This window comes from Eschrichtius robustus, chromosome 15 (assembly GCF_028021215.1).
Source record: "Eschrichtius robustus isolate mEscRob2 chromosome 15, mEscRob2.pri, whole genome shotgun sequence".
Lineage (NCBI taxonomy): Eukaryota > Metazoa > Chordata > Mammalia > Artiodactyla > Eschrichtiidae > Eschrichtius > Eschrichtius robustus.
Window position 1 is genome coordinate 30,202,727 of NC_090838.1, and position 25,823 is coordinate 30,228,549.

At 40.0% G+C, this 25,823-nt stretch overlaps 3 protein-coding genes across 5 annotated transcripts in view; 1 reads left to right on the forward strand and 2 right to left on the reverse strand.

Moving 5' to 3' along the window:
- Positions 1–2,047, reverse strand: part of HEATR5B (HEAT repeat containing 5B) — an 89,245-nt gene extending 87,198 nt beyond the window's left edge. Inside the window, exons 1-2 of one of the 2 annotated variants that reach the window (XM_068564526.1) lie at positions 1,969–2,047; positions 961–1,108 (exon numbers count right to left, since the gene is read on the reverse strand). In XM_068564526.1, coding sequence (XP_068420627.1) covers positions 961–1,086 — 126 coding nt within the window. In that variant the 5' untranslated portion in view covers positions 1,087–1,108; positions 1,969–2,047. Of the gene's footprint in view, positions 1–960; positions 1,109–1,532; positions 1,742–1,968 lie in introns of those variants that run through there. The other variant, XM_068564527.1, reaches the window with a different exon arrangement.
- An 80-nt stretch (positions 2,048–2,127) lies between these two features.
- Positions 2,128–15,655, forward strand: GPATCH11 (G-patch domain containing 11). Of its 2 annotated transcripts, XM_068564017.1 has the most exons (10): positions 2,133–2,272; positions 6,112–6,183; positions 7,115–7,341; positions 8,171–8,212; positions 8,992–9,112; positions 9,234–9,324; positions 11,346–11,459; positions 12,371–12,452; positions 13,164–13,252; positions 15,268–15,655. In XM_068564017.1, exons 2-9 carry the CDS (start codon positions 6,125–6,127, stop codon positions 13,217–13,219), a joined length of 792 nt encoding a protein of 263 aa, XP_068420118.1. In that variant the 5' UTR covers positions 2,133–2,272; positions 6,112–6,124; the 3' UTR covers positions 13,220–13,252; positions 15,268–15,655. The 2 variants fall into 2 exon arrangements, with proteins under 2 accessions (XP_068420119.1, XP_068420118.1); XM_068564018.1 differs by having other exon boundaries at positions 2,128–2,272; positions 13,164–15,655.
- Positions 15,656–18,618: 2,963 nt separating this feature from the next.
- The window catches only part of EIF2AK2 (eukaryotic translation initiation factor 2 alpha kinase 2), a 35,408-nt gene continuing 28,203 nt past the window's right edge, over positions 18,619–25,823 (reverse strand). The window contains exons 14-16 of the mRNA XM_068564535.1: positions 23,733–23,837; positions 22,616–22,669; positions 18,619–22,537 (exon numbers count right to left, since the gene is read on the reverse strand). Of these exons, the coding sequence (XP_068420636.1) occupies positions 22,415–22,537; positions 22,616–22,669; positions 23,733–23,837 (282 nt within the window). The 3' untranslated portion in view covers positions 18,619–22,414. The remainder of the gene's footprint in view (positions 22,538–22,615; positions 22,670–23,732; positions 23,838–25,823) is intronic.

Sequence of the window (25,823 nt, forward strand, 5' to 3'; positions counted from 1 at the left end):
CTAGTCATATACCTTAGGACATTAGAGTAAAAAAGTCTCTTATAGGGAATGACTAGCTCAGAAAAACCTAAAGGGGTTCCTCAAAGAATTGGACTAGTCTATGGCGAAGCACACTTCACCCTGACCAGAAAACTTTTACTACTCACTCAAAATTTGAACAGACAGCCAAATTTTCCTCAAATGTTTGAGGAAAGCATCTAATTTTAAAGACAGAAAATAAACACACAAATAATGAAAAGTAACTTGGGTGAAAAGATTGTGAAGGAAGAAGGAAAAATTAAGAAAAGCCTATTATTAACTCTTCAGAGAGACAAGTGAAGATACTGGAATTGCTACACAGCACTGAGGGACCACTTGATGTTGGAGATAATGAATTTAAAGTGAAAGCACCCAGGACTTCCCTGGTGGCACAGTGGTTAAGAAACTGCCTGCCAATGCAGGGGACACGGGTTTGAGCCCCGGTCCGGGAAGATCCCACATGCCGCGGAGCAACTAAGCCCGTGCGCCACAACTACCGAGCCTGTGCTCTAGAGCTCGCGTGTCACAACTACTGAAGCCCGCGCACCTAGAGCCCGTGCTCTGCAACAAGAGAAGCCACCTCAATGAGAAGCCCGCGCAAGACCCAACGCAACCAAAAATAAAAATTAAAAATAAATAAATTTATTAAAAAAAAAAAAGTGACAGCAGTCATATAATCATGTTTTTCTCCACTCACATTCAGAAGTCCAGGTAGAAACATGAAGTCTCTATCCAGGCAATAAGCTGGATTTAAACGAGGTTTGGGTTTTGCCACAGGATAGAAAAGGACAGACAAGAAATTCTTACTACAGTACAGTGTAATATTCTCAAGTTCCACAAATGACCCACAACCTCCAAAACATAATGTGTTTTCTTACAAATCATGTACACATAATAGTCTTTATATATGTTAACCCAACTAGAAAAAAAGTAATACCATACCTTGTTGGCAGCAACCAAGACTTTATCAAGAAATCGCAACCATTCAAAGATAAAAACTGGTCTCTTCGCTTCAGTGATTTGAGCCAAAGCTTCTTCATTTAGTAATAAACTGTGGGCTAACTCCATGACTGAAGTTTGAATTTCACACCTTAAATAAACAATTTTAAAATACTTGTAAGAACTTGTTAATGTTAAAAGTCAAACTTAACAAATGTAATCACTAAGAAATGAAAAATAAGGCTTTACTTCTCACTTCATTTGGAGGAAACTTACATAACTTCCTTGAGGCAAAACCTGAGAACCTAATTTTAAAGGATAAGGGTGCAAAAAAAAACCAAGTCATGCTTGGTGAGGAAGAATGAATAATGGGTTCAAAGGAAAATTAAAATAAATATTGCAAATAAGGCATTATTCCAGGAAAAAAATGCCTAGCAAAAACACGTCATTAACCCATTCCATAAACGGGAAAACTGAAGCACCGAGATCAAACCCCAGCAGGGCCTGACAACCCATCCTCCTTTTTCCTCTTCCACTGCTCGGTGCACAGCACCCTTCCGCTTCCCCTGCTGCACCTGCCCCAGGAGGAGGTCAAAACGTCCCACGAGAGATCCCACACTGGAAGGCTCCGAGAGTCTTCCTACGGGGATGAGGTGGCGGCGGGAGGCCAGGTCCCCGCGGCCGAAGCTTCAGCGACAACGCCGGGCGGTCCAGGAACGCAGCGGGCAGAGGCCGCGCGCGCTGCAGGTCCGGGTAAACCCGGCTATTTGGAGGAAGGCAGCGAAGCGCCGGGCCCGAGGCCGTCTCAGGCCTCTGCCGGGTCACCCGGGCTGTCAACCCCAGGAGGCGGCGACTCGGAACCAAGTCCGGCGCCTGAAAAGGGCAAATATTCATTACGAACTCGAATTCCGTCCCCAGCCCTCTGATAACCTAGTGGGGGCCCTGGGGTGTGCGTGCGTGTGTGTGTGTGTGTCAACGTGCACACTATGGCGGCGGACGGGTCGACCTCACCTCCTAGTCCGCCAGGGGTAGACGAGCTGAGCTCCGGGGCTAGAAGCAGCCGCCAAGGGACCCGGATGCCCCGCCTGCTGCACTTCCGCCAGCCGGAAGCGCGAGGAGAGCGCGTGCGCGGAAGGCTGATTCTGCGCAAGCGCACTTAACCACGTCCGCCTGGCCCCGCCTGCCTCCGGTTTCCAATTGACACTGGCCGCGGAAACTCTGGTGGAAGCGAAGGCCCAGAGGTTCGGCGCAGGTTGGTGAGCGTCTGCGCAGCGCTAGCTTTCGCGAGCTGGTCTGGGGAGAGTAGAGCTGCCAGGTAAGGAGCTGTGGGCGCCTGGTGGAATGATGAAGGGCGGTGATCTGTGCACTGGCTGTGACTACCCGTCACGCCATCACCAATGTTCCCACCCGTGAGTGGTCGCGTCTGTGGCACGCTTGCACCTGGGAGGGCCGCGAGAGGGAAGGGATCTGCGGCCCCTGAGAGGAGTGTTTGGGTCTGACGCGCTTCTTGTCACCTTTCTACTGTACATCCAACTACTTAGTCCATCTCTCCACTTGGATGTGTAATGGGACTCTCAGTACATGTGAAGCAGCACTCTTTTCTTTTTTTTTTTGGAGTATAATTGCTTTACAATGGTGTGTTAGTTTCTGCTTTATAACAAAGTGAATCAGTTATACATATACATATGTTACTCAGCCTGTGCTCTAGAGCCCGCGAGCCACAAATACTGAGCCCACGCGCCACAAAAACAAGAGGGAAGAGATATGAAGCAGCACTCTTATTGCCACCTCCCTGCCCACTATCTGCCAAAAAACAAAACAAAAACAAAACCTGATGCTACAGTCTAACCGCTCTCAAAAAATGGTAACTCCATTCTTCCAGGTATTCAGACCAAAAGCCTTGAAGTAATAATGCTTGACATCGATCTTTCCCACACCACCGCCAATCCAGCAGCAAATCCCGTTACCTCTATCTTCAGAATATACCCAGAATCCGATCATTTCTCACTACTTACACTGCTGTCACTGTGATCCAAGCCACCGTCATTCTGCCAGGATTATCGCCTTGTGAAGTTTATCCTTATCCTTATGGGAACAGATGATGCTAAAGTATATTGTACCCATAAAAAGGGGGTTTAAAAAATCTGTAACCCCTCTGCATAGCACTTTAGAGCTAAATAGGTCCCTTAAAAATAATAGAATCCTATTTGCAGTAAATGGCTCTGAGACCTGGATTTTTTGTGGTGTTGAGCAAGTCATTTAGCCATACTGAGTCTTAATTAAAGCAGGACTAACTGTCCATACCTTACAGAGTTGTTAATGGTAATTAAATGGGATAAAAATGTTTGATACACTCGGTAGGTGCTAGATCATTATGTATAAAAATACTATTATTACAAATGAAGAATCTGAGATTTAGAGACGGTGAATTACCACAAGTGCTGGATATAATCTTACATACTTTTAGCTTATTGTATTATAATAAAAGGACAATTAGGCAAAACTAAGCTGTAATGTTTAAGGATGCATGTGTGGATGATGAAACCATAAGGAAAAGGAAGTGACTGTAAGGGGTGCGATAGGGTAGGGGACAGGGAGGGCTTCTGGGTGGCTGACAAGGTTCTATCTGCTGATATGGGTGATGATTTCTATTATCTTTTGCTGTAGAACAAATAAAAGTTTAGCAGCTTGAAATAACTATAATCATTTATTATCTCACAGTTTCTGTGGGTCAGGAGTTTGTTAGTGGTTTGACTTAGCTTGGAATTTAAGAAGTTGTAATGGGGACTTCCCTGGTGGTCCAGTGGTTAAAACTCCGTGCTTCCAGTGCAGGGGGCGTGGGTTCGATCCCTGCTCGGGGAACTAAGCTCCCACATGCTGCACCACGCGGCCAAAAAATAATAAATAAATAATCAAAAATTAAAATTAAAAAAAGAAGTTGTAAGGAAGATGCCAGCCCACAGTGAGCATCTGAAGGCTTGACTGGGGCTGGAGGATCCATTTCCAAGGTGACTCACTCATGTCACTCCCAAGTTTGTGCTGGTTGTCAACAGGAGGCCTCAGTTCCTCCTGTGTGGACACTTCCATAGATCTGCTTAAATATCCTTACTGCATAACAGCTGACTTCCTTCAGAGGGAGTGATCTAACTAACTTCAGAGTTAGAGTGATCTAAGAGCTGTAGTGTCTTTTATGACCAAGAAGTCACACTCCACCATTTCTACAATATCCTGTTGGTTACATAAGTCAACCCGTTCACTGTGGAAGGCTGTTGAAAACCAAGAGGTAAAAATCACTGGGGGCCATCTTGGAGGCTACCACATGGTTACAAGAGTGTTTGCCTCATAAAAATGCACTAAGCTACACATTTATTTTATGCAGTTTTCTGTATTGATAGATTTACAAGAAGATTTAAAAAAATAAGACATGGCGACACAGGAAAAAAGTATTCCGTTACTACAAAAATCAGAAATATAATTAAAGACCCTTCTTATCCTCATCATAGCTAAACACTGAGGATTTATGATGTTTGGGACACAGTGGTAGGCAGTGGGTATACAGGGGACTTATCTTTTTGGTTTACAGCCTAGTTGGGAAGATATACATTAAAAATATAAAAACCAGTACAGTAATACTGTTTTCATCCAATGTAATTGTCCAGACTCTTGGTTACAGTTGACAGAACCCCTGTTTAAACAAGCTTAAATAATGAGGAAACTTATCAGCCTATGTAGCTGGGAAGAATGGTAGGTCATAGTATTAAAGAGCTGCAGGAATCAGGGCCTTGGAAACTAGGGTTGGAGACTCATTGCCTTTAGGCCTGTCTCTCTCTGGCTTCATTCTGCAGAACAGGATCTCTTCGAATGGCCAAGAAGATGGCCATCCACAGCCCAGCTTCACATACTTCCAGTTTAGAAACCCCAACAAAGAGAGCTTCTTTTCCCTGCAATCCATATATTCGTATCATTAGGGAAAGAGATGCTCATTTGCCCTGTTTAGGTCATCCCCTCGCCTATGCTAGGACATAAGATACTATAACTGGCCATCTTGTGCCCAAGAGAGTATATGGTACTAAGATTGCCACCCTCCACTAGAACCACAAGGAGGGCAGAGGGCCGGGTTTCCAAAGGGAAGGATGGTGAGCAGGCCAAATCAGCATATGTGCACTGCAGCAAGTGACTGCTTTTGTATCCAGCAACTGGACCAGCAGCATTGACAGCACCTGGGCGCCTGTTAGAAGTGCAGAACCTCAAGCTCCAGCTCAGAATCAGACTCTGCATTTTAAGAAGATCCCAGGGCAATTCATATACACAATAAAGTTTGAAGTGTACTTTATAATTACATGATTTTAACTATTTTGGATAGAAACTGTCCTCAAAAGTGTTTCCACATAAGTGAAGTGTTAACTATATCAAGTTACAAATGAACAGCTTGAACATAAAGTGCTATGGAGAGAGGCCTGAAGTGGTCAGGACAGGCTTTTGCGAAGGAGGGTAGTCTAGGCCTAGGAGGAGGGAACTGTCTGTGGTGTGTTCTGAGGGCAATGAGAGAGACCGTGTGGCGTGACTAATGAGTCCTAGAGGAGAGTCAGAGGTCAGATTATGAAGGATGTCTCCGGCTACCATGTGAAAATGATGGTTCCTCCACTGCCCACAGGGTAAAGTTTACTGAAGGATTTGAAACTGGCAAGTAACATGGCCTGACTTATGTTTTTAAAAAACCACTCTGGAGAGGTTCTAGAGGATGGGTTGGAGGAGGAGAGGCCAAAGGCAATGAGACCAATTAGGAAGCAGTTGTAATAGTTCAGGTGAGAAAAAAATGCCTGAACGAAAGCAGTGGTCACAACTATAGGAAAAAATGCCTATGGGGGATAATACGGAGGAAGAGTTGACAGAGGTTTATAAGAGGTCAGGAAGGGGGAGATGGTGGTGACGTTAATTTGGAAATACAGGGATGAAGGAGGTCTTGGGAGGGGGAAGAGAATGAGTTGTTTGGATTGTTGAGTTTGAGAGCTCCACCCAGAAGGATGTCAAAAGGACACTTGAATATGGAGTAGAGCTCTAGAGAAGGGTCATGGCTGGGGATGCATACAGGTTTATTTCCATTTTGGTAAACTGAAAATTAGTAACCGTTACTTTATCCTATTTGATTTGTAGATGGTTTTGCCATATGAAGCTGAACATGGCAGAAGAAGAGGACTATATGTCTGATGCCTTCATTAATGTTCAGTAAGTAAATGTGCACACCCCATGAAATAATATGTGTAAGACATATATGGAGATTTTTCAGCAACGCCATTGATTTTATATATTTTTATTTTTTTATAAATTTATTTATTTTATTTATGTATTTTTGGCTGTGTTGGGTCTTCGCTGCTGCGCAGCCCCCTTCCAGCTGCAGTAAGCAGGGGCCACTACTCGCCGCAGTTTGTGGGCCTCTCATTGCCGTGGCCTCTCCCGTTTCGGAGCACGGGCTCCAGGTGAGCGGGCTTCAGTAGTTGTGGCATGCAAGCTGCAGAGCACAGGCCCAGCAGCTGTGGTGCACAGGCCCAGTTGCTCTGTGGCATGGGGGATCCAACCGGACCAGGGCTCAAACCCGTGTCCCCTGCATTGGCAGGCGGACTCCCAACCACTGCGCCACCAGGGAAGCCCTAAGCAATGCCACTGATTTTAAAGGTGAGGTTGGAACTTAGTCTTATTGCTTCATGGAAATACTTCCTACATGTTTATAGTACAAAGATACTAGAAATCTCTTCTTCCTTTTTAATGCTAGGTGTTTTTTTCCTGCCCTTGATTCTTTTTATTCCCCTCTTCCAAGGATATTTACTGTTTTACTTCATTTCGTCTCATCGCCTCTTAATACCTGCTGTCCAGCTTTGCTTTTTATTATAGCGAACCTCTTAGAAAAATTAGTCTGAACCTACTATTTCTAATTTCTTCAACTCTGTACTTTTAGTTTCTTACAATATGGTACCAGCCTTCATTATTTTAACTAACACAGTCATTCTCAAAGGACACTGGTTATGTTCTAACAGTGGTGACAACAAAGATGCTCCTAGAGGTAGCACTGAAATATTAAGTAGTGTCAAGTGAGTAAGTGGCAAAGCTATGAGAAACTCTCATGTACTGGTCCAAAATAACCTTTTCCCTCATTCTTCAGAGAAGATATCAGACCAGGCTTGCCAATGCTGAGGCAAATCCGAGAAGCCCGTCGAAAAGAAGAAAAGCAACAGGAAGCTAATTTGAAAAATAAGCAGAAGAGTTTAAAAGAAGAAGAACAAGAGAGACGTGACATTGGATTGAAGAATGCACTAGGCTGTGAAAACAAAGGGTTTGCTTTGCTCCAGAAGATGGGCTATAAAAGTGGTCAGGCCCTCGGCAAAAGTGGTGAGTCACAGCCAGAAATAAACAGCTGTAATTTATTGATGAGTACCAGTGATGACTCTTTAATCTCTGTCCCTCTATATAGAAATTGAAACAACTTAAGCTTCCTAGGCTCTTATGTTGCTGGCAAGCTTATGGAGAACTTCCATCTTCCCACATCCACCTTAGACATGTGCCATCAAGAGCTGCTTATCTGCCCAGCTCGGCCTCAAAGGCGCTAACAAGTGGGATGGATGAGGCTTACAATGGAGGCAGCAGCTAAGAATGGTGACAAGAGAAGGGTTAAGAAGTACAGTGGCCCAAAGGACAGTGAAGCAACATCGGAGATGATGGCAGGACTCTGCCCTGCTTGCTCTGTACCTGTGGCAGCTGCCTGAGTGACCACTCAGCTGGAGAAGCCCAGTTCTCACCTCTCTTTTAGGAGTGAGATTGCTTATTAAGAGATAGAGGCCATATACGTATAGTAGCTTCTGTAAGCTGTTTTTCTCCTCTCCTCTCCTTTATTGTCATTGCTTTGACCTTCACCTCGCAAGGCTTTGCTCTCTCTTGTGGCTGCCACCCTCCTGGATATATATCAGTGTTTTCACTTCTTAAAATCCTTCCTACCTTCAGGTGGCGTTGCAGGCTGTGGATCAGCCTTATTGAGGACTAAGTATTTGAAGGCGAGGGTGGTAGTTGATTGTAGAGTATTGATGTTCAGTTTCAGTTCTGAGTATCATTGAAACTGAAGGGGATAAGTATAGAACATTATAAAGTTGCATACTGCACCTACCTGTAGTTTGAGGAAGAATTTCTAAAGTAGTTTGTGTTTTGTTCTCTTTTTTTTTTTTAGGAGACGGTATTGTTGAACCAATTCCTCTCAATGTCAAAACAGGTATGTAATTATTTTTGAGGCTATTTACCAGTAATAACAACTTACACTTAAATTTAGCACATATATTTGCTTAATAAATACTTTTTTATGGTGGTACTATTACAGTTCTTATCATAAGACACCCTCAGTAAAATGTTTCTTAGTTAAACTTCTAGACCTTTTAAACTAAAAATAAAAGTAAGTTTTAGTCAGTATAAAATAAAATTTTAATCATAAAAATACAGGGGAAAAAGTGTTGTAACCATTAAAAACACAAAGCTATTTTTGTCCACTGAGTGTCCTAAAAGTATCCTGAGACAGATGTATCCATTAAATGTTTTTCTCAATACTTTGGACAAATTAAAGAGAAAAAAATATATACTTTATTTGTTCACCATATTTATATGTAAGTATGAAAGTTGATACTGTTTTCCCAATTTGAAAAAATGTGTATAGTATTACCATCTTATTAGATCAGACCAATGATCTTTGTAAAAATCAAATTATGTGTTTGGGTTAAAAAAAATCTCTAGTGTTTTCTCCCATCCTTCTTATCAAATGATTTTGAGTGGTTGTACTCAAATTAGAATTGCATTTAATCTGTAAGTATTTAGGGAATTCCCTGGCAGTCCAACTGTTAGGACTCGGCGCTTTCACTGCCTAGGGCTCTGGTTCAATCCCTGGTTGGGGAACTAAGATCCCACAAGCCGCGAGATGTGGCCAGAAAAAGAAATTTTAAGTTGTCATGTTTTGAAATATAAAGTCAGTACATTTCTCATCAGTGTGTCCTGTTTGAGCAGGAAAAAGTGGCATTGGTCATGAGGCATTACTAAAACGGAAAGCAGAGGAAAAATTGGAAAGCTATAGAAGAAAGATTCACATGAAAAAACAAGTTGAAGAAAGAGCTGCAGAACAGTTTCGGTATTTTAGCTGTTTATAGTTTCACCTTTTCTTTATTGCGGTATGTTTTCTGGTACTTGGACATACAAAATGGATAAAGAGAGCACAGACCTCTAATGTACTATTTTTTTCTTTGAATCAGAATGCGACTTAAAAATAAGCAAGATGAAATGAAGCTAGAAGGAGATCTTAGAAGAAGCCAGAGAGCCTGTCAACAATTGGATAGTCAGAAGGTAAGCCTTTCACCTGCTTTCAGTTTGGTAAAGTGTTTTGGCACCCAGTGTGATTTGCTGTGTATTTTTATTGTTAAAAAGAGAGAGAGAAAGAGAGAACTGCAAGCCTGGTGTATCTATCCACTAAAGCTTTCATTTAAGATGCACTATTGATCTATGATAACTGATACTCATAATAATGACTTGTTCACTGCAGGAACCTGAGTAGTCTGAATTATCCTCTAAGGGTAAAATACCATTTTTACACTTAACTGTTCTCCACTTATTTGAATATTGATTACTCAGGACTATTATGTGTGGAAATTCTGTTCACCAGGATATTTGGTTAACCAGAATAGCCTATTTTCAGTCCATATCCAATACCATATGTGTCTCTAACTAGTAAAATCATGGTAGACTACTATCTATTTCAGATTTGAATGGTTCTTAAAATTCAGTTTTTGATTTGATTTCATTTCTTTTTTATTTTGATGGTTCAATTACCATCAAAATAAAATAACTTCATTTAAAGTCTCAAAAATGCGGGGCTTTGGACTTCCCTGGTGGTGCAGTGGTTAAGAATCCGCCTGCCAATGCAGGGGACACGGGTTCGAGCCCTGGTCTGGGAAGATCCCACATGCCGCAGAGCAACTAAGCCCGTGCGCCACAATTACTGAGCCTGTGCTCTAGAGCCTGTGAGCCACAACTACTGAGCCCGTGTGCTACAACTACTGAAGCCCGTGCACTCGAGGGCCCATGCTCCACAACAAAGAGAAGCCACTGCAATGAGAAGCCCGTGCACCGCAATGAAGAGTAGCCCCGCTCGCCGCAACTAGAGAAAGCCCGCCCGCCGCAACAAAGACCCAACACAGCCATAAATAAATAAATAATTAGATAGATAGATAGATAGATAGATAAAAATGGGGGGCTTCCCTGGTGGCACAGTGGTTAAGAATCCACCTGTCAATGCAGGGGACACGGATTCGAGCCATGGTCTGGGAAGACCCACATGCCGCAGAGCAACTAAGCCCGTGCGCTGCAACTACTGAGCCTGTGCTCTGCAGCCTGCGAGCCACAACTACTGAGCCCACATGCCACAACTACTGAAGCCCGTGTGCCTAGAGTCCGTGCTCCTCAACAAGAGAAGCCACTGCAATGAGAAGCCCGTGCACCACAATGAAGAGTAGCCCCACTTGCCGCAACTAGAGAAAGCCCGCGCTCAGCAACGAAGACCCAACGCAGCCAAAAATAAATAAATAAATTAATTAATAAATTTATTTTAAAAATAAATAAATAAAATAAAATAAAGTCCCAAAAATGGGGACTTCCCTGGTGGTGCAACGATTAAGAATCTGCCTGCCATTGCAGGGGACATGGGTTCAATCCCTGGTCCAGGAAGATTCCACACGCTGTGGAGCAACTAAGCCCGTGTGCCGCAATTACTAAGCCTGCGCTCTAGAGCCTGCGAGCCACAACTACTGAAGCCTGCATGCCTAGAGCCTGTGCTCCTCAACAAGAGAAGCCACCGCAGTGAGAAGCCCTCGCACCGCAACGAAGAGTAGCCCCCACTCGCCGCAACTAGAGAAAGCCCACTTGAAGCAACGAAGACCCAGTGCAGCCAAATAAATAAATAAATTTTTAAAAGAAGAATAAAAGTTTCCTTCAATTAAAAAAGTCTCAAGAATGTTTGTAAAATTTCCTTCATATGTAAATAGATTGCTGGAAGCAATCTCTCTTTTCTCTATTTCCATAGCACATTATTTTGAATATGTGTCGTGATACTTAAGATTTCCTCGCTGATGTGTATCATTTTATACCCATTAAGCTACTTATACCCATAGCTTCTTTTCCCTACTAGATTGTCAGCAACTGGGAGGCAGTATTCTAACTGGGTTTTGCATCCCCATAGTTCATAGTGCTTTACTCTTAAAGCAGCACTCAGTAAATATTTAATTGAGAGAATGAATTCATGTTGACAGGAACATACTTGTGATAGAGTTATGTTTAGCTATGTTTAATTGGGAATAATTCTACATTTTCAGAATATTCAGGTTCCCAGGGAGGCATGGTACTGGTTGAGGCTTGAAGAGGAAACTGAAGAAGAAGAAGAGGAAGAAGAACAAGATGAAGACGAATATAAGAGTGAAGACTTAAGTGTATGTGTTGGCACCAGTTCCGTAAGCCGGCTGTCTCAGCCTTGGCATGATTAACATTTTGAACTGGGCAGTTGTTTGTTGTCGGGGGGGGCGTTCTGTGCATTGTGAGATACCTGGGAGCACCTGTGGCCTCCACCCACCAGATGTCCATTGCACTTCCCCCTTGTGACAACGGAAAATGTCTTCAGACATTACTACGTTTTCCCCCAAGGGGAAAAAATCACCCCTTGAGACCACTGCATTACAGGTTTATTTCATGAACCCCAAAGCAAAACTTAATATAATTTTCCCCATTAACTTCAGTCTACCCTCTCACCTCAGTTTTAGTTTGGATGATGGATTAGCTGCAAATGTAACTTATGTTAATTTCTACCTTGTTTCCTGCTGAACTCCTGGAAGTGATTCTGAGTACCTCCCTCCCCCACCCACAAACAAAACAAAGCAAAAAAACACAATTCAAAGGAAGTAGAGATTATTCAAGAAAAGAATACACATTTCTATGGTTACTTTGTATAAAAGAGTATGTAGGAGACGTTCACAATTTGAAAACCATATGTTCCACTTAACTGGGAGACCATTGATGAGAACTTTAGTGGTAGAGAGAGACAGTTTCACCCAGATTTGTTGAAAGTAGAAGGGGTCTTTAAAGGATGCTGATTCTAATAGAGCCAGCCAAGCTCTATTGTTGAAATGTTAACAAGGGGTCTCCGTTGTGTCTGACAGATGTGAAAATAGGGTAACTGGTAAACTGGGACATGTTCTAATATATTCTGCCCTTGACACCTCTCCTAACTGGTTGAGCATGTAGTAGAAGACTTAGGGCCTTAGGGTAATTCAGCATGATCTAAGAGACCCGAAAACCAAGATTCTGTTCAACGTGAACTATTAATATGCTTGTATCCTATATCTAGGTACTGGAAAAATTACAAATATTGACTAGTTATTTAAGAGAAGAACATCTGTATTGTATTTGGTGTGGAACAGCCTATGAAGGTAAGAAGATACTTTATACTTTTTAAAAATATTGAATACAAACACTCTTTGATTTTAGCTTTGATTTTTTATGAAAGTCACATTTCCCATAGACAATGGAAATTTTTTTATTCCATCCAAATGGCCATGTTGGATGAATGCTTTAAAGAAATAGTGGACAGAGAAATAACTGAGGGTTGATTAAAGGTGCTTTTAACTTTTCAGAAACTGAATGTGCAGAAGGGAACTTTTCAGTCTTCTATTTCAAAAGAAATAGAGTTTTTAATCACTTGAGGATGTTGAATTTTTTTCATGCTTTATTTTTCATGACTCTTCAGCTACCTGAAAAATATAGTAAATTTTTAGAATGAATTTTTTTGTATTTAGGTAGAATACTGTCCCTGAACCATAAAAATCAGAACGTTGAAATCCACTCCATTTTTTTTTTTCATTGTAAGGAAAGAAATGGTTTAAAATGTGTCAAATGTCTTAACAGACACAAGTGCTTTCCCTTCTAACACACTTGCCCAAGTCAGCTTTGCTGACTTGAATTTAAGGACTTTGTACATGAGAGGTGAAGAATTTTGGGTTATTGTTGTATCTTTTCCTGGTTTGTTTAGCAGAGTAAGAAGCAAACACAGCTACAAAATACATGTCATGTTGAAATAATTTTCTAGAATAGTATACTATGCAATTTGTATTAATTGTTCCTTTTCCTCACATAAATTACAGATAAAGAAGACCTGTCTTCAAATTGCCCAGGACCAACTTCTGCAGATCATGACTAAGATTATTCTCAATAAAGTAGAAGCTTGGCAAATGTTAGTGTTTCCTAAAGATAGACAGTTGAGCAGTTAGAATTTCCAAATTTTTGATACCAGTAAAGAAAGAGGGCCTTTATATGTTTCATTGTTTTTGTACATTAGAAGTACTTTGTACTTTAGAATATAATTGTTCACTGGCTTCAAAAACATAATGGAAAGCCATTTCAGAACACAATTATTATAGACATGGGCAATTACAATTTATGACTCTTTTGTGACGTTTATGGGATTTAAGGACACCAACTCTCTTATTCCCTTCTTCACTTTGGAACAAACTGAGAAATAAGACATGGGAGTTGGAGATCAAAATATCAGCTTTATTATCAATGAAATAAAGAGCTAGTTGACTTGTTCTCCAGTCATGCTCCCTGCGAGATCTCCCTGGTTAGAGAGAACTGCCGACCTTGCCTCGGAGGGACAGAGCCCATCTTTGCATTAGGAGACCATTAGCTTTCAAGGTGAGAGAACCAACCCCTCAGGGGTGGGGCCATACATGCTCAGTTCCTTTTCCCAAAATCACTCATCAGATGAGACACCTCTCTGTTGAGACGGAATGAATACAGGTTCACAGAGCTTGTTCCCACGCTTCTCTCTTCCAAGGAGCAAGAAGAAGTTCCCTTCCATCCATGCAAGCATGAGAAGGAGGGGAAAAGTATTCCCCTCAATAAGAGTAATGTCAGAGGCAAGGTTCCATTAATAGTACTTAATTCTAATCAGTTTTACAAACAAAGTAATTATGATATTCTGTAAAATCGTGAGTTTTCATAGCAATGTGTATATCCATTATAAGTGAACAATTGCCCATTTTGGCTAAAGAAACAATAATTGGGAGTAACCTTAAGTATCAGGTGATCCAACTTCTTAATCCCTTTGACAACATTCCTAGCAGGTGGTAATCCAACCTCTGCCTTTATTCCTCCAGCCACAGAGAGCTCACTGCCTTAAAATGGACCATTGCATTGCTGGGTAGCTCTAAGTCATTTTTAAAGTTATTTTTCTGTCTTAAGCTGAATTCTGCTTCCCTATAATTTAACCAGATATAGCTAAAGACATACCATGTGGCACACCTCTAGAGAGCTCCATCTAAGTTTGGGCATCAAAATCATGAACTTTTTTAAAGTTCACAAGCTCAGGTGCCACCCTGAGTGACTTGATTCAGCTAGTCTAGGATAGTTTCCGGATATCTATCTATTTTAAAGTTCTAAGAATGTGTCTGATTATCACCTGTGGATGAGAACTAGTGCTCTAGGTTAAACTAGAGCATGACTGTTCTTTGGATCAAGTTGTGACCTCGTCTGTACAGTTTTACAGCTCACCTTTTAGTAGCATTGAGCAAGAGATCAGCCTCTTCTTTTTATTATAAACAGCATACCTGACAACATAGCAGAAGCTAACCTACACTTGCCCAAATTAAGATAATCAGTAGTACGAGTTGTATTAGCCTCTGACCTAACGTGACCTAGTTCACTTGTTCTCAAGTCTAACTTGGGGAGCTTTAAAAAAAATGATAATACAAAGGTCCCACCTCCAGAGATTCTGATGTAATTGGTCACTGTGGCCTGTGTATCACTACCCTTGATTCTAAAATGCAGCAGAGGGACTTCCTGGTGGCGCAGTGGATAAGACTCCACGCTCCCAATGCAGGGGCCCCGGGTTAGAGCCCTGGACAGGGAACTAGATACGACACACATGCCGCAACTGAGAGTTCACACGCCACAACTAAGGAGCCTGTGTGCCACAACTAAGACCCCATGCAGTCAAATAAATAAATAAAAATAAAATGCAGCAGAGCTTGAAAACATAGTTAACTTCTGGGCCTCAGTTCTTCATCTAGAAACTGAATTATGATTTTTATGAATATAAATACATATATAAAATATTGGAGCTTATATGTTTGGATAAAACTGTTTGATAGTTACTTTTTTCATTTAAAAAATCGTAACATTGTATTAACAGATAAAACAAAGTATATCTTCTTGGAATTATAGTCACATCCTTTCCTGTCATTTCAGCCAACAAACCAACATTCATTTGGACAGACCCAACGCCATGTGGATAATTTCAGACAGAATGGAGTTAGGAACTGGCTTCCTTTTCTCCTCTTACTGACTGTAGGGCAACCTGCCCAGTGGCCTAGAGTATTTTGAATATGTCTGTGAACAAATATTCTGTGAATGTAGGAATAACCTTGATGGAACCCATAAGTCCACCAGAGTTGTGGTCTGCATTTCCAGGCCAGAGGCCAGAAATTTACTTGTTGTCATTTACTTTTGTTTATATTGTACTATGTTTATTTTCAGAGTCCTATCTAGAATTTCTAAAATGTTTCATTTTCCTACTTATAAACCCAAAATACTGGAGCTTTTAAAATTCAAAATAAATAGACTTTAATATACTAAATTGGTTTACCATGCCCACCTTTACTTTAAGTGTTATTTATCAACATTTAATTGTTGAAATCTTACAGTGAACATTATTATTATTTAGTATTACACACATTTTGCAGGATCAGGTATATGAAATTCTTAACACTTTTATTCCCTACTAATTCAAAAGCACTTATAGAGTTCCTGCTTAAATGCAGGGTAATACACTTGCTGCCTTGGGGCAAATCAAAATGAGAGAGCCTGTCCCTGCTTTCCAGAAATTTACAAGGAGGGAGACACCCAGGCAGGAATAACTGAGCTCCAAAGCAAACTGGTAGGTACAATACTGAAGAACTATATAACTGAAGTATTAGGGAGAAGTTTCATTCCGAGTGGGAGATGGTAGAACACTATGGAGGAAGCACTGAATTTGGGCTTTGAACATAACTTTGATATGCAGTTATGAGAAAGGAGTTACAATATGACCCAGCATTTCCACTCTTAAGTTATACCCAAGAGAAATGGAAACGTGTCCAGATAAAACTCATACACCAATATTCATTGCAACATTATTCATACTAGCCAGAAAGTAGAAACCCAAATGTCCATCAGCTGATGAATAGGTGAATTAAATGTGATATATCCATATAATTGAATATCATTTGGCAATAAAAGGGAAAGGAATTTCCATCCATGCTATACCACAGATGAAAACATACTAAGTGAAAAAGACCACATACTGTATGATTCCATTTAAACAAAATGTCCAGAATAGGCAAGTCTATGGAGATAGAAAGTAGATTAGTGGTTGCCTAGAGTTGGAGGAAGATGAGGAATGGCTGCTAATGGGTACAGGGTTTCTTTTTGGGGTGACAAAAATGTTTTAAAATTGATTGTGGTGATGGTTGCACAACTCTGAATATACTAAACACCATTGAACTGTATCCTTTAAATGGGGTGAATTTTATGGTATGTGAATTATGTCTCAATAAAGCGGTTATTTAAAAAAAGATTGAAGGGAATTTCAGGTAGAAACCGTAGCCGAGAGCCATTCAGCACAAAAGCCTACTGAGGTGACCCTGAGCAGACCTGTGTGGCTGGGGCCTATTCAGGTAATGCTGAACGTGGGATGCAGAATGGGAGCCCCCAGAGGAGTGCGGCCCTGCCAACACTTTTGACTTGAGCCCAGTGAAACCCATTTCAGACTTCAGGCCTCCTGAACTGTAAGAGAATAAAAATGTGTCATTTTCAGTCATCAATTTTGTGGTCATTGGTTACAGCAGCCCTAGGAAACTAATACAGATCTCAATCAAACTGACCCCTCAAGAGCCACACATATTTGAGAGATATTTGATTTGCCTCAGAGTTTTACCCATTACACGGTTTTTAGTCAGAGTGTAAGCCAATAGGGGGGCCTCTGTACATCTATCAACTGTAGTCCCTGCATCTGTGACCATCCTGAAGACATGTCGTGACTGGGATAGCTCACGGTCACAGACGTAGAATCACAGACATTAGGGAGTGGATTGACATTTAGATATAAAGAGTAAATATCTAAATGGAGGGGTCTGCTGTGCTTTTGGTTCTGAGCCCTCTCCTCTATGTAATCTCTCCCTGGGCAATCCCTTGGATTCAAAGTTAAGCATCAGCGCTTACTTCCAGATAACATACACGTCTCTTCTGTGTATGATTCCAGTTCATCCTTTCTCCCAGGTTCCTCCTGCATTTCCTAGAGTCTGCTCTACACCCTGCCCTGAATATATGGCAGTACCTCAAACTTGGCATCTCCAAATGAGATCTAGTGTTTTACCTCCCAAATGTGCTCCCCCTCACCATGGTGACACGTGAAAAGCGGCCCCACTATTGGCTTAAATTCTAACTAAAAACTGTGTGATAGATAACAGTGTGAGACAAAATATCTCTGAAATATGCATGGCTCTCTGACAGGGTTAATTTGATTGAGATTTGTACCTTCTTTAATGGCATCATACTCCTGGCACTCACCATCCAACCAAGCTAGAGGTAATCTCTGATACTTACGTTTCCCTAAATCCTCACATCCAATTAGTTGCCAGCTCCTCTTGGTTCTGTCCCCTCCCATTGTTCAGGCCCTCTTAGCCTCTCGGACTTCTGACCTTTCAAATATAGTCTTTTCCTGCTCCAACCCAGTCTAAACACTTTCAAAGTATAGGTTGGATCACACTCCTGCCTAAAAAAAAAAACTTTGTCACCTTTGGACGTTGCTGGGATGCCACTTCATTCTAAAAATTAATAAATATTTATCCCATCTGTCCCATTCAACTTTAGGGAAAGTTCTTCATAGAAGAATCACAGATGACAAATACGAGAGGTTTGATAGACTCCGAAAATCACATTTTGCAACCCCTAATGAAATAATGGATCCAGGCAATAATCATCAATGGCTGCTAACACCATTAGGTGAAAGACTGACAAGGAAGATTGATAGTAGTAGATGACACCACCACAAACCACTGACCAAACTTAAAATCACGGAAAGCAGAACAACCAGACATGCTCCTCCTGGAGTGAAGCAAAAGAAGGTATATAGTATCACCTAGGGAGTATTCTCAGAAAAAAATTTCAGAACAGAATCAAATCAAGTTTCTAGATCTAACTAGACACCATGGGGATACCATCAGCCAAATCCTAAGTGAAGGAAATTCTGTAGGATATATGACCTATTCCTTCCTCAAATAAATGGCAAGAGGAAAGAAATTAAAAACGAGGTGAATGTTATAGAGTAAAAGAGACATACCAACTAAATGAAATGTTGGATCCTGATTTAAACAATCTATAGAAAGACATTCTTGAGATAGGAAAACTCAATACAGGCTGATTATTACATGATAGTTAAGAAAACCTTATTAATTTTGTTGAGTGACAATGATATCGTGGTTTGGTTAAAATTTAAAAGATCTAATCTGTTAGAAATACATCTTTAAGTATTTACAAGTGAAATGATACAATGCCTGACATTTAAAATCCTCCAGCAAAAGACATTTTTTAAAAGGAAGGGGTAAATGAAACAGGTAAGACAGAATATTGATAGCTGTTGAAGCTGGGTAATGAGTACATAGAGTTTCATTATTCTAGTCTCTGCTTTTGTGTATGTTTTAACACAAAAACATTAAAAATATGAATAATATTGAAATTATTCCATATTCATAATGAAAAAGTTAGCATGCCAAGAACATCAAGTTATGCTGAACTTGAAGTGGGAAATAGATGCTATGAGTTTCTCTCTCAGGTAGGTACACTGGATGATGGAATCTGGGAAAAGCTTGCTTTTAGACTCCTAAACATTTCATACATACGTGTGCATGTATGTATATATGTGTGTATACACGTGTATGTACACGCAAGTCTGACTTCATAGACACGCAACCTGTGTGGTTGCATAAGGCCCCATGTTAATTTTTGAACAAAGGGCCTCACATTTTCATTTTGCACTGGGTCCCACAAATTATATAGCTGGCCATACACACAAACACACACTTATATATGTATATGTGTATTTATACTAAATATACCTAACACAAATAACATACATGCTCTGAGTATGTTACATATATATGTACTTATGTTAAATATGTGCACATTTAATAAAAAATATATGTGTGGTTAGTAATAAAAATTTCCTAGAAGTTCTGTTTCTAGTGAAGCAGCTAGGTCACAATAGCTCTTCAAAATCTCTGCATGTATGTATGTTTTAATTACCAAATAAGGTCCCTGGCCTTTGCCCCTCTCCTCCTCTGATAAGAGGGTACTTTTTTTTTTTTAATCTATTTAATTTTGGCCGTGTTGGGTCTTTGTTGCTGTGTGCAGGCTTTTTCTAGTTGCAGCGAGGGGGGGCTACTCTTCATTGCGGTGCGTGGGCTTCTCATTGTGGTGGCTTCTCTTGTTGAGGAGCATGGGCTCTAGGTGCGTGGGCTTCAGTAGTTGTGGCACGTGGGCTCAGTAGTTGTGGCTCACAGGCTCTAGAGCACAGGCTCAGTAGTTGTGGTGCACGGGCTTACTTGCTCCACGGCATGTGGGATCTTCCCAGACCAGGGCTTGAACCCGTGTCCCCTGCATTGGCAGGTGGATTCTTAACCACTGCGCCACCAGGGAAGCCTGAGGATACTTTTTATTTACTATAGTTTTGAGGCTGAGAAAATATATACTCAAATAAATAAAAGTGTCAAGGGATGCTTTATTTACTTCATAGTAGTAGAAATATTAAAGTGAGAGAAGGATATATAAAAGTATTCAATCACTATGTTGTACACTTGAAACTAATATAATATTGCAAATCAACTATACTTAAATTTAAAAAATGAAAGAAGGTAAAAATAAGGCCACATTCACACTAATTTGCCACATTCATTGGTTTTTCTTTTGAGTTTAGCCTTATTCATCAAATTCAGATAATATCAGTTTCTTAAAAAAGATCTCTCTCCACCCAGAAAAATTTCAAACCTACAGAAAATCTCCAAGAATAATACAAGAAACACTTCTATATTGTCCACCTAGATTTATCAATTTTTCAATTGTTAACATTTTGCCACATTTCCTCTCTCTCTCTCTTTCTATATATATATGTACACATTGATTTTTGCTGAACATTTGGAAGTTGCATATGTCATGCCACTTCACCCCTAAGTATTTCTGCATGCATTGCCTAGGAATAAGACATTTTCCGGCATGACCATAATATCATTATCACATCTAAGAAAATTATCAATTATTCTGTAATGTCATTTAATATGCAGTTTATATTCAAATGTTCTCAACTACCTGAAAAATGTCTTTTATAGCTATTTTCTGGGTTTTTCTTTTTTTTTATATCAAGTATACAGTCAAGATTCAAGCATTGCATTTGGTCATTGCATTTGGTCATTATATGTCTCTAGTCTCTTTGTATTTAGAAGAATTCCCCTACTTTTTTTTTTTTCATGATACTGACTTTTTGAGAAATCCAAGTTAATTACCTTATCGAATGACTTCTTTCAGGATTTGTCTAATCATTTCCTCATGATTAAATTCCAGTGAAACACTTTGGGCAAGAAAACTAAATAGGTGATAGTGTATAATTCTTACATCACATCAGGAGCGTCATGATATTAGGTTCTTCCACTTTCGGTGATGCTAAATTTAATTACTTTATTATTGTGGTGACAAGATCTTTCCATTTTAAAGATACATTTTCCCCTTTGTAATATCATCTGTGGGACTATATTTAAATCCTTTTGAGGCTCCTGTTTCCCAACGCCTTTTCAACCCAACCAATAAGTTTAGTATCCATTGATGAACCTTGCCTTAATCAAATACTGCATGGGAGTTGAAGACCATATTAAATGCTTTTAGTAACACTTTTTAGAAATTGCTATAAGCCTTCACAAAAGTATTATCTATTACTATGATTTTTCTGCTAAGCCTAAATTTGGCTCATTTTAAAAATTGTAAAATTATACGACAATTCTAGAATGGTAGCTGGATGCTATAAAGCTTAAAGTTACCCTCAGGTTCTTCCAAGATACAGCTCATATTATTTTCTGGCATTCCCTACAGCAATTCAGGGAAACAAACTAGTATACCCAATGTTCCTCAAATCTATCTTTTCCAGAACGCATGCCATGCCCCTTGCCCATACTGCCCAACTGTTCTCCTCTCTATTCATCTAAATCCTTCACATACTTGGAAGTCTCACTGGAGTGTCACTTCTAAGCCCTGTGCCATGGTTCCTCAGCATACAGTGATCTCACCCCTCCAGACTGATTGTTTTCTATGCTCAGCTACTGTCTTACAGCATAGTTATCATCTCTTTAAAGTGTCTATTATAATAGGTACAAAATGTATTTAAGAGAAATAGAATAATTATGCAGTAAACACTAGTGGACTCAACAGCCAGTGTAAGAAAAGAAAGTTAACTGTTACCTCGGAAGTCCGTTTCTCCAATCACATCACTCCCATCCCTCCTCAGAGACAATCACTATCAGAATCTAATAATAGTTCTCAATCCTTTCCTCCCCTTTATTGTTTTACCACATTTGTTTGAATACCTAAGCACACATTTCACTTAGCATGTTCTTGAACTTTATACAGTGTTTTCTGCAATCTGCTTTGTTTGCTTAATATTATGTTCCTGAGAGATGTGGCATGTTAGTGCATTTAGCTGTAATTCCTTCATTTTCACTATAGAACACTATATAGTATTCCAGTGTGTGAATACAATTTATGTATCCATTCTTCTTCTGGTGCACATTAGCGTTGTTTCCTGTTCCTTTGACTATAATAAACGGCATTTCTATGAACATTCCTGTGCACATGTATGTAGCAATGGAATTGATGGCTTTTCAGGAATGGCAATATACATTTAACTTTGCTAGATGATACCAAATTGCTTTCCAAAGTGATTATACTTATCTTTTCATGGTTACCATATTTCTCCAGCTGGATTGTTAGCTATTTTGGACAGAGATAGATCTTATATCTTTTTGGCCTAGAAACAGTAGGCATTTAATAAATAGTCATTCATTAATTGATTCACTAATTGGTATTAAAAAGAAAATTTGAGGGATTTTTTCCCCCATCTTCATAATAAGGAGATGAGCGAGGGGAAGGCAAATGTAAGAATGTTTTTGAAGTAAGAAAAAATGCAAACCTTTCTGCAAATGTGGCAAAAAATTAAGAGAGAAAGGAAAATAGAAGATAAATACCGTTAATATTCCCAAGCAGACTTTAGATAGTTATAGGAAAATGGAGTATCAGAAGAAGGATACTTTTTAATTATCTAACATGTATTTCGTTTCTTTTTCTCTGTAATATTATTCCACTCCTTCAAAGTCTTCAGTATTTCCAATGTGTTAGGTCGTTTCTTGGGATCATTTGAGAGTAATTTCTGTAGAAGATTTTTCTGTAATGATAGTAAGAGTCAATACTAGGAAATAAAACATTGCAATAAATAAAATTCCGATTATTTGTAAGTGCTTACTTCTTTGTTGTCAAATACATCTGAGAAGATGCCATCCCTTAGATCTTCAAAAAGCTAAAAATTAAACATATATATTCATTAGGAAATTATTCACTTTGGAGAAAAAAACAAACTTAGGAAGCACTAAAGCTGGGGATACCCTAAATCTGGGATATTTCTAGATCTTTGGAAAATCTCTTTAGCCAAGAAGCAAGCAGGAATCCTCTCCTCCACCCACCCCATGTTATAACCATCCTGAACATTACAGCATGCTGAAGTGTTAAGAGCACCATATGAATTATCTCCCTTCATCCTTTTTGGAACCCCATGCAATAGATATTTTCATTATCCCTGTTTTACAGAGAAGGCTGTCGAATCCAGGTGAGTCCCTTTTACTGAGCTTCAGACTAGGATATCCAGTTGCCTGCAGGCTTCAGTGGCTCCCTGCTGCCTCCACAAGAAAGTCCATATTCTTGCCTTAATTTAGCCCCAATATATCTTTCCAGTACCATCAACCATTACTTCCTTGACTTATATACTCCAATAAAAATGACACCGGCCAGCTATTCCCAAACACACTTTTCACATTCCTGTCTCCACATGGCCTTCTTTCCAATTTGGACTATTTAGAAGTCAACCAGTCCCTCAGAGCTCAATTTAAATGTCTCCATGAAACCTAAATCCCTACAGCTGGCAAGAACTCCCTCCTAGCTGTTTCCATTAGACTTCATGCCTTCTCCTAAAACATTTACAGCATTGTCTTATGTTACCTTTCCTCCTAGAATATAAGCTCCTTGAGGACAAGGCTTATTTATTTTCATAACCCTTGGAGCACGTAGCACAGGGTCTTATGCAAAGCAGGCAATCAAAACAATTTTACAGAGTGACTCAATTAGGAAGAAACAGCTACAGTTTTATGAGATGTACACACCTTCCAAAGAAGACCAAAGTTTTTGGTCTTTAACAAAAAGTATTGGTTGCCCAAACATGAAAGGGATAAAAATTCATATTTCATTTGCAGTCAGCACTAATATGCTCCAGCCCATCCTCACGTGAAGGCAATAACTGTCTGCAGCAGCACTTTGGACATGACGGCCAATAATATTTGTTGCTTAATTCTTTCTGTGAGATTATTTACCTTCACTGTTTCTGACAAAGTGGAACATATGTGAAGAAGTTCTGCAAGAATTAGCCCCAAAGCAAAGATGTCCACTTCATTTCCATAGTCTTTCACAGAAGAAATCTGAAGAAACCAAAGTATATTTACATTTGTGACTCATCTGATATGAACATCCATGCCTTCTAAAGCCAAAAAAGTTACCTGACCAAAATGTATCACACAAAAATGTATGTTTATTAGCAAGGTGTGTGGAGTCTGACTGCCCAGGTTCAAATCTCTGTCGCTAAATAGTTGAATCACCATCAATGTGGGAATAATCTCAACCATAAAATGGAGATAACAGTAGTTTTAACCTCATAGTTTAACTGCGGGGTTAGATGAGACGAGCAGGTGAAGCAGTTAAAATTGTGCCCAGTAAATCAGCTGTATGCAAATGTTCATAGCAGATTTATTCATAATATTCCACAACTGGAAGCAATCCAAATGTCCATCAACAGAAGAATGGATGAACAAATTGCGGTATATTCATACAACAGAATAGTATTCAGGGCTTCCCTGGTGGTGCAGTGGTTGAGAGTCTGCCTGCCAATGCAGGGGACACGGGTTCGAGCCCTGGTCTGGGAGGATCCCACATGCCGTGGAGCAACTGGGCCCGTGAGCCACAATTACTGAGCCTGCGCGTCTGGAGCCTGTGCTCCGCAACAAGAGAGGCCGCGATGGTGAGAGGCCCGCGCACCGCGATGAAGAGTGGCCCCCGCTCGCCGCAACTAGAGAAAGCCCTCGCACAGAAACGAAGACCCAACACAGCCATAAATAAATAGATAACTAAATAAATAACCCCAAAACTTAAAAAAAAAAAAGAATAGTATTCAGCCACAAAAAAGAATAATCTGCTGATATGAGCAACAACTAGAGGTTCTCCAACAGACGTTACTTTGAGTGAAATAATCAAATACAAAAGAGAACATACTATATGATTCCATTCTTATGAAGCTCAAGAACAGGGAAAACTAATCTATGGTGATAGAAATCAGAGCATTGGTTGCCTCTGGGCAGTGGAGAGGAGTGACTGACTGGAAAGGGGTCTAAGGGAATACTCTAGGGTGAGGAAAATGTTCTACATTTTCATAGGCTTGTAGGTTTCACAGGTCTATGCCTTTGTCAAAACTAAAAAAAAATGTGCATTTAAGATCTGTGCATTTTATGGTGTATAAATTATTCCTCAATAAAATGTGACAATATAGGATGCAGGAGATATTTAAGAGAGTGGGAGTTAAAAGGGAGCTGTTAGTCCCCTACTGTCTTCTACCTTCACACTTTGCAAAAAACTTGCTATGTTTTTATGCTGAATGGTCCCCAAAGGAAGAGGTGTGTTCCTTCTTCATTCTAGACTCTCAAACCATCAGATGGCTCAGTGTGTTTTTTCTTAGATGACAAAATAGTAGGGGTATTTTGAAAGATATATTACCTTTCAGTAAAAAATCATCTTTAAAGGGCATTTATTAAAAAAAAAAAAAAGATAGGACAAACAACCCCAAAAGATGAAAATAGACAGTAAGCAATCAACCAAAAAAACAAACAAAACAAAACAAAAAAAACTCACCTACTAGAGTAATGAGTCTATATATAAGCCAAACATTCATGAATTGATAGCTGTACAACCATATTCATAGCAGCAATACAGCGATACTCAAAGTAGCTAAAAGGTAGAAGCAACCCTAATATCCATCGATGTGACAGATTAACATAATGTGATATATCCATACAATGGAATATTATTCAGCCTTAAAAAGGAAGGAAATTCTGACATACGCTACAACATAGATGAATCCTGAGGATATTATGCCGAGTGAAATAAGTTAGTCACAAAAGGACCAACACTGTGTGATTCCACTTATAAGAGGTCCTTAGAGTAGCCAAATTCATAGAGAAAGTAGAATGGTGGTTGCCAGGGGCTGGGGGAAGAGGGGAATGGAGAGCTATTCAATGGGTCCAGAGTTTCAGTTTGGCAAGATGAAAAGTTGTGGATGGATGGTGGTAATGGTAGCACAACAGTGTGAATGTACTTAATGCCACTGAACTGTACACTTAAAACTGGTACAGATGGTA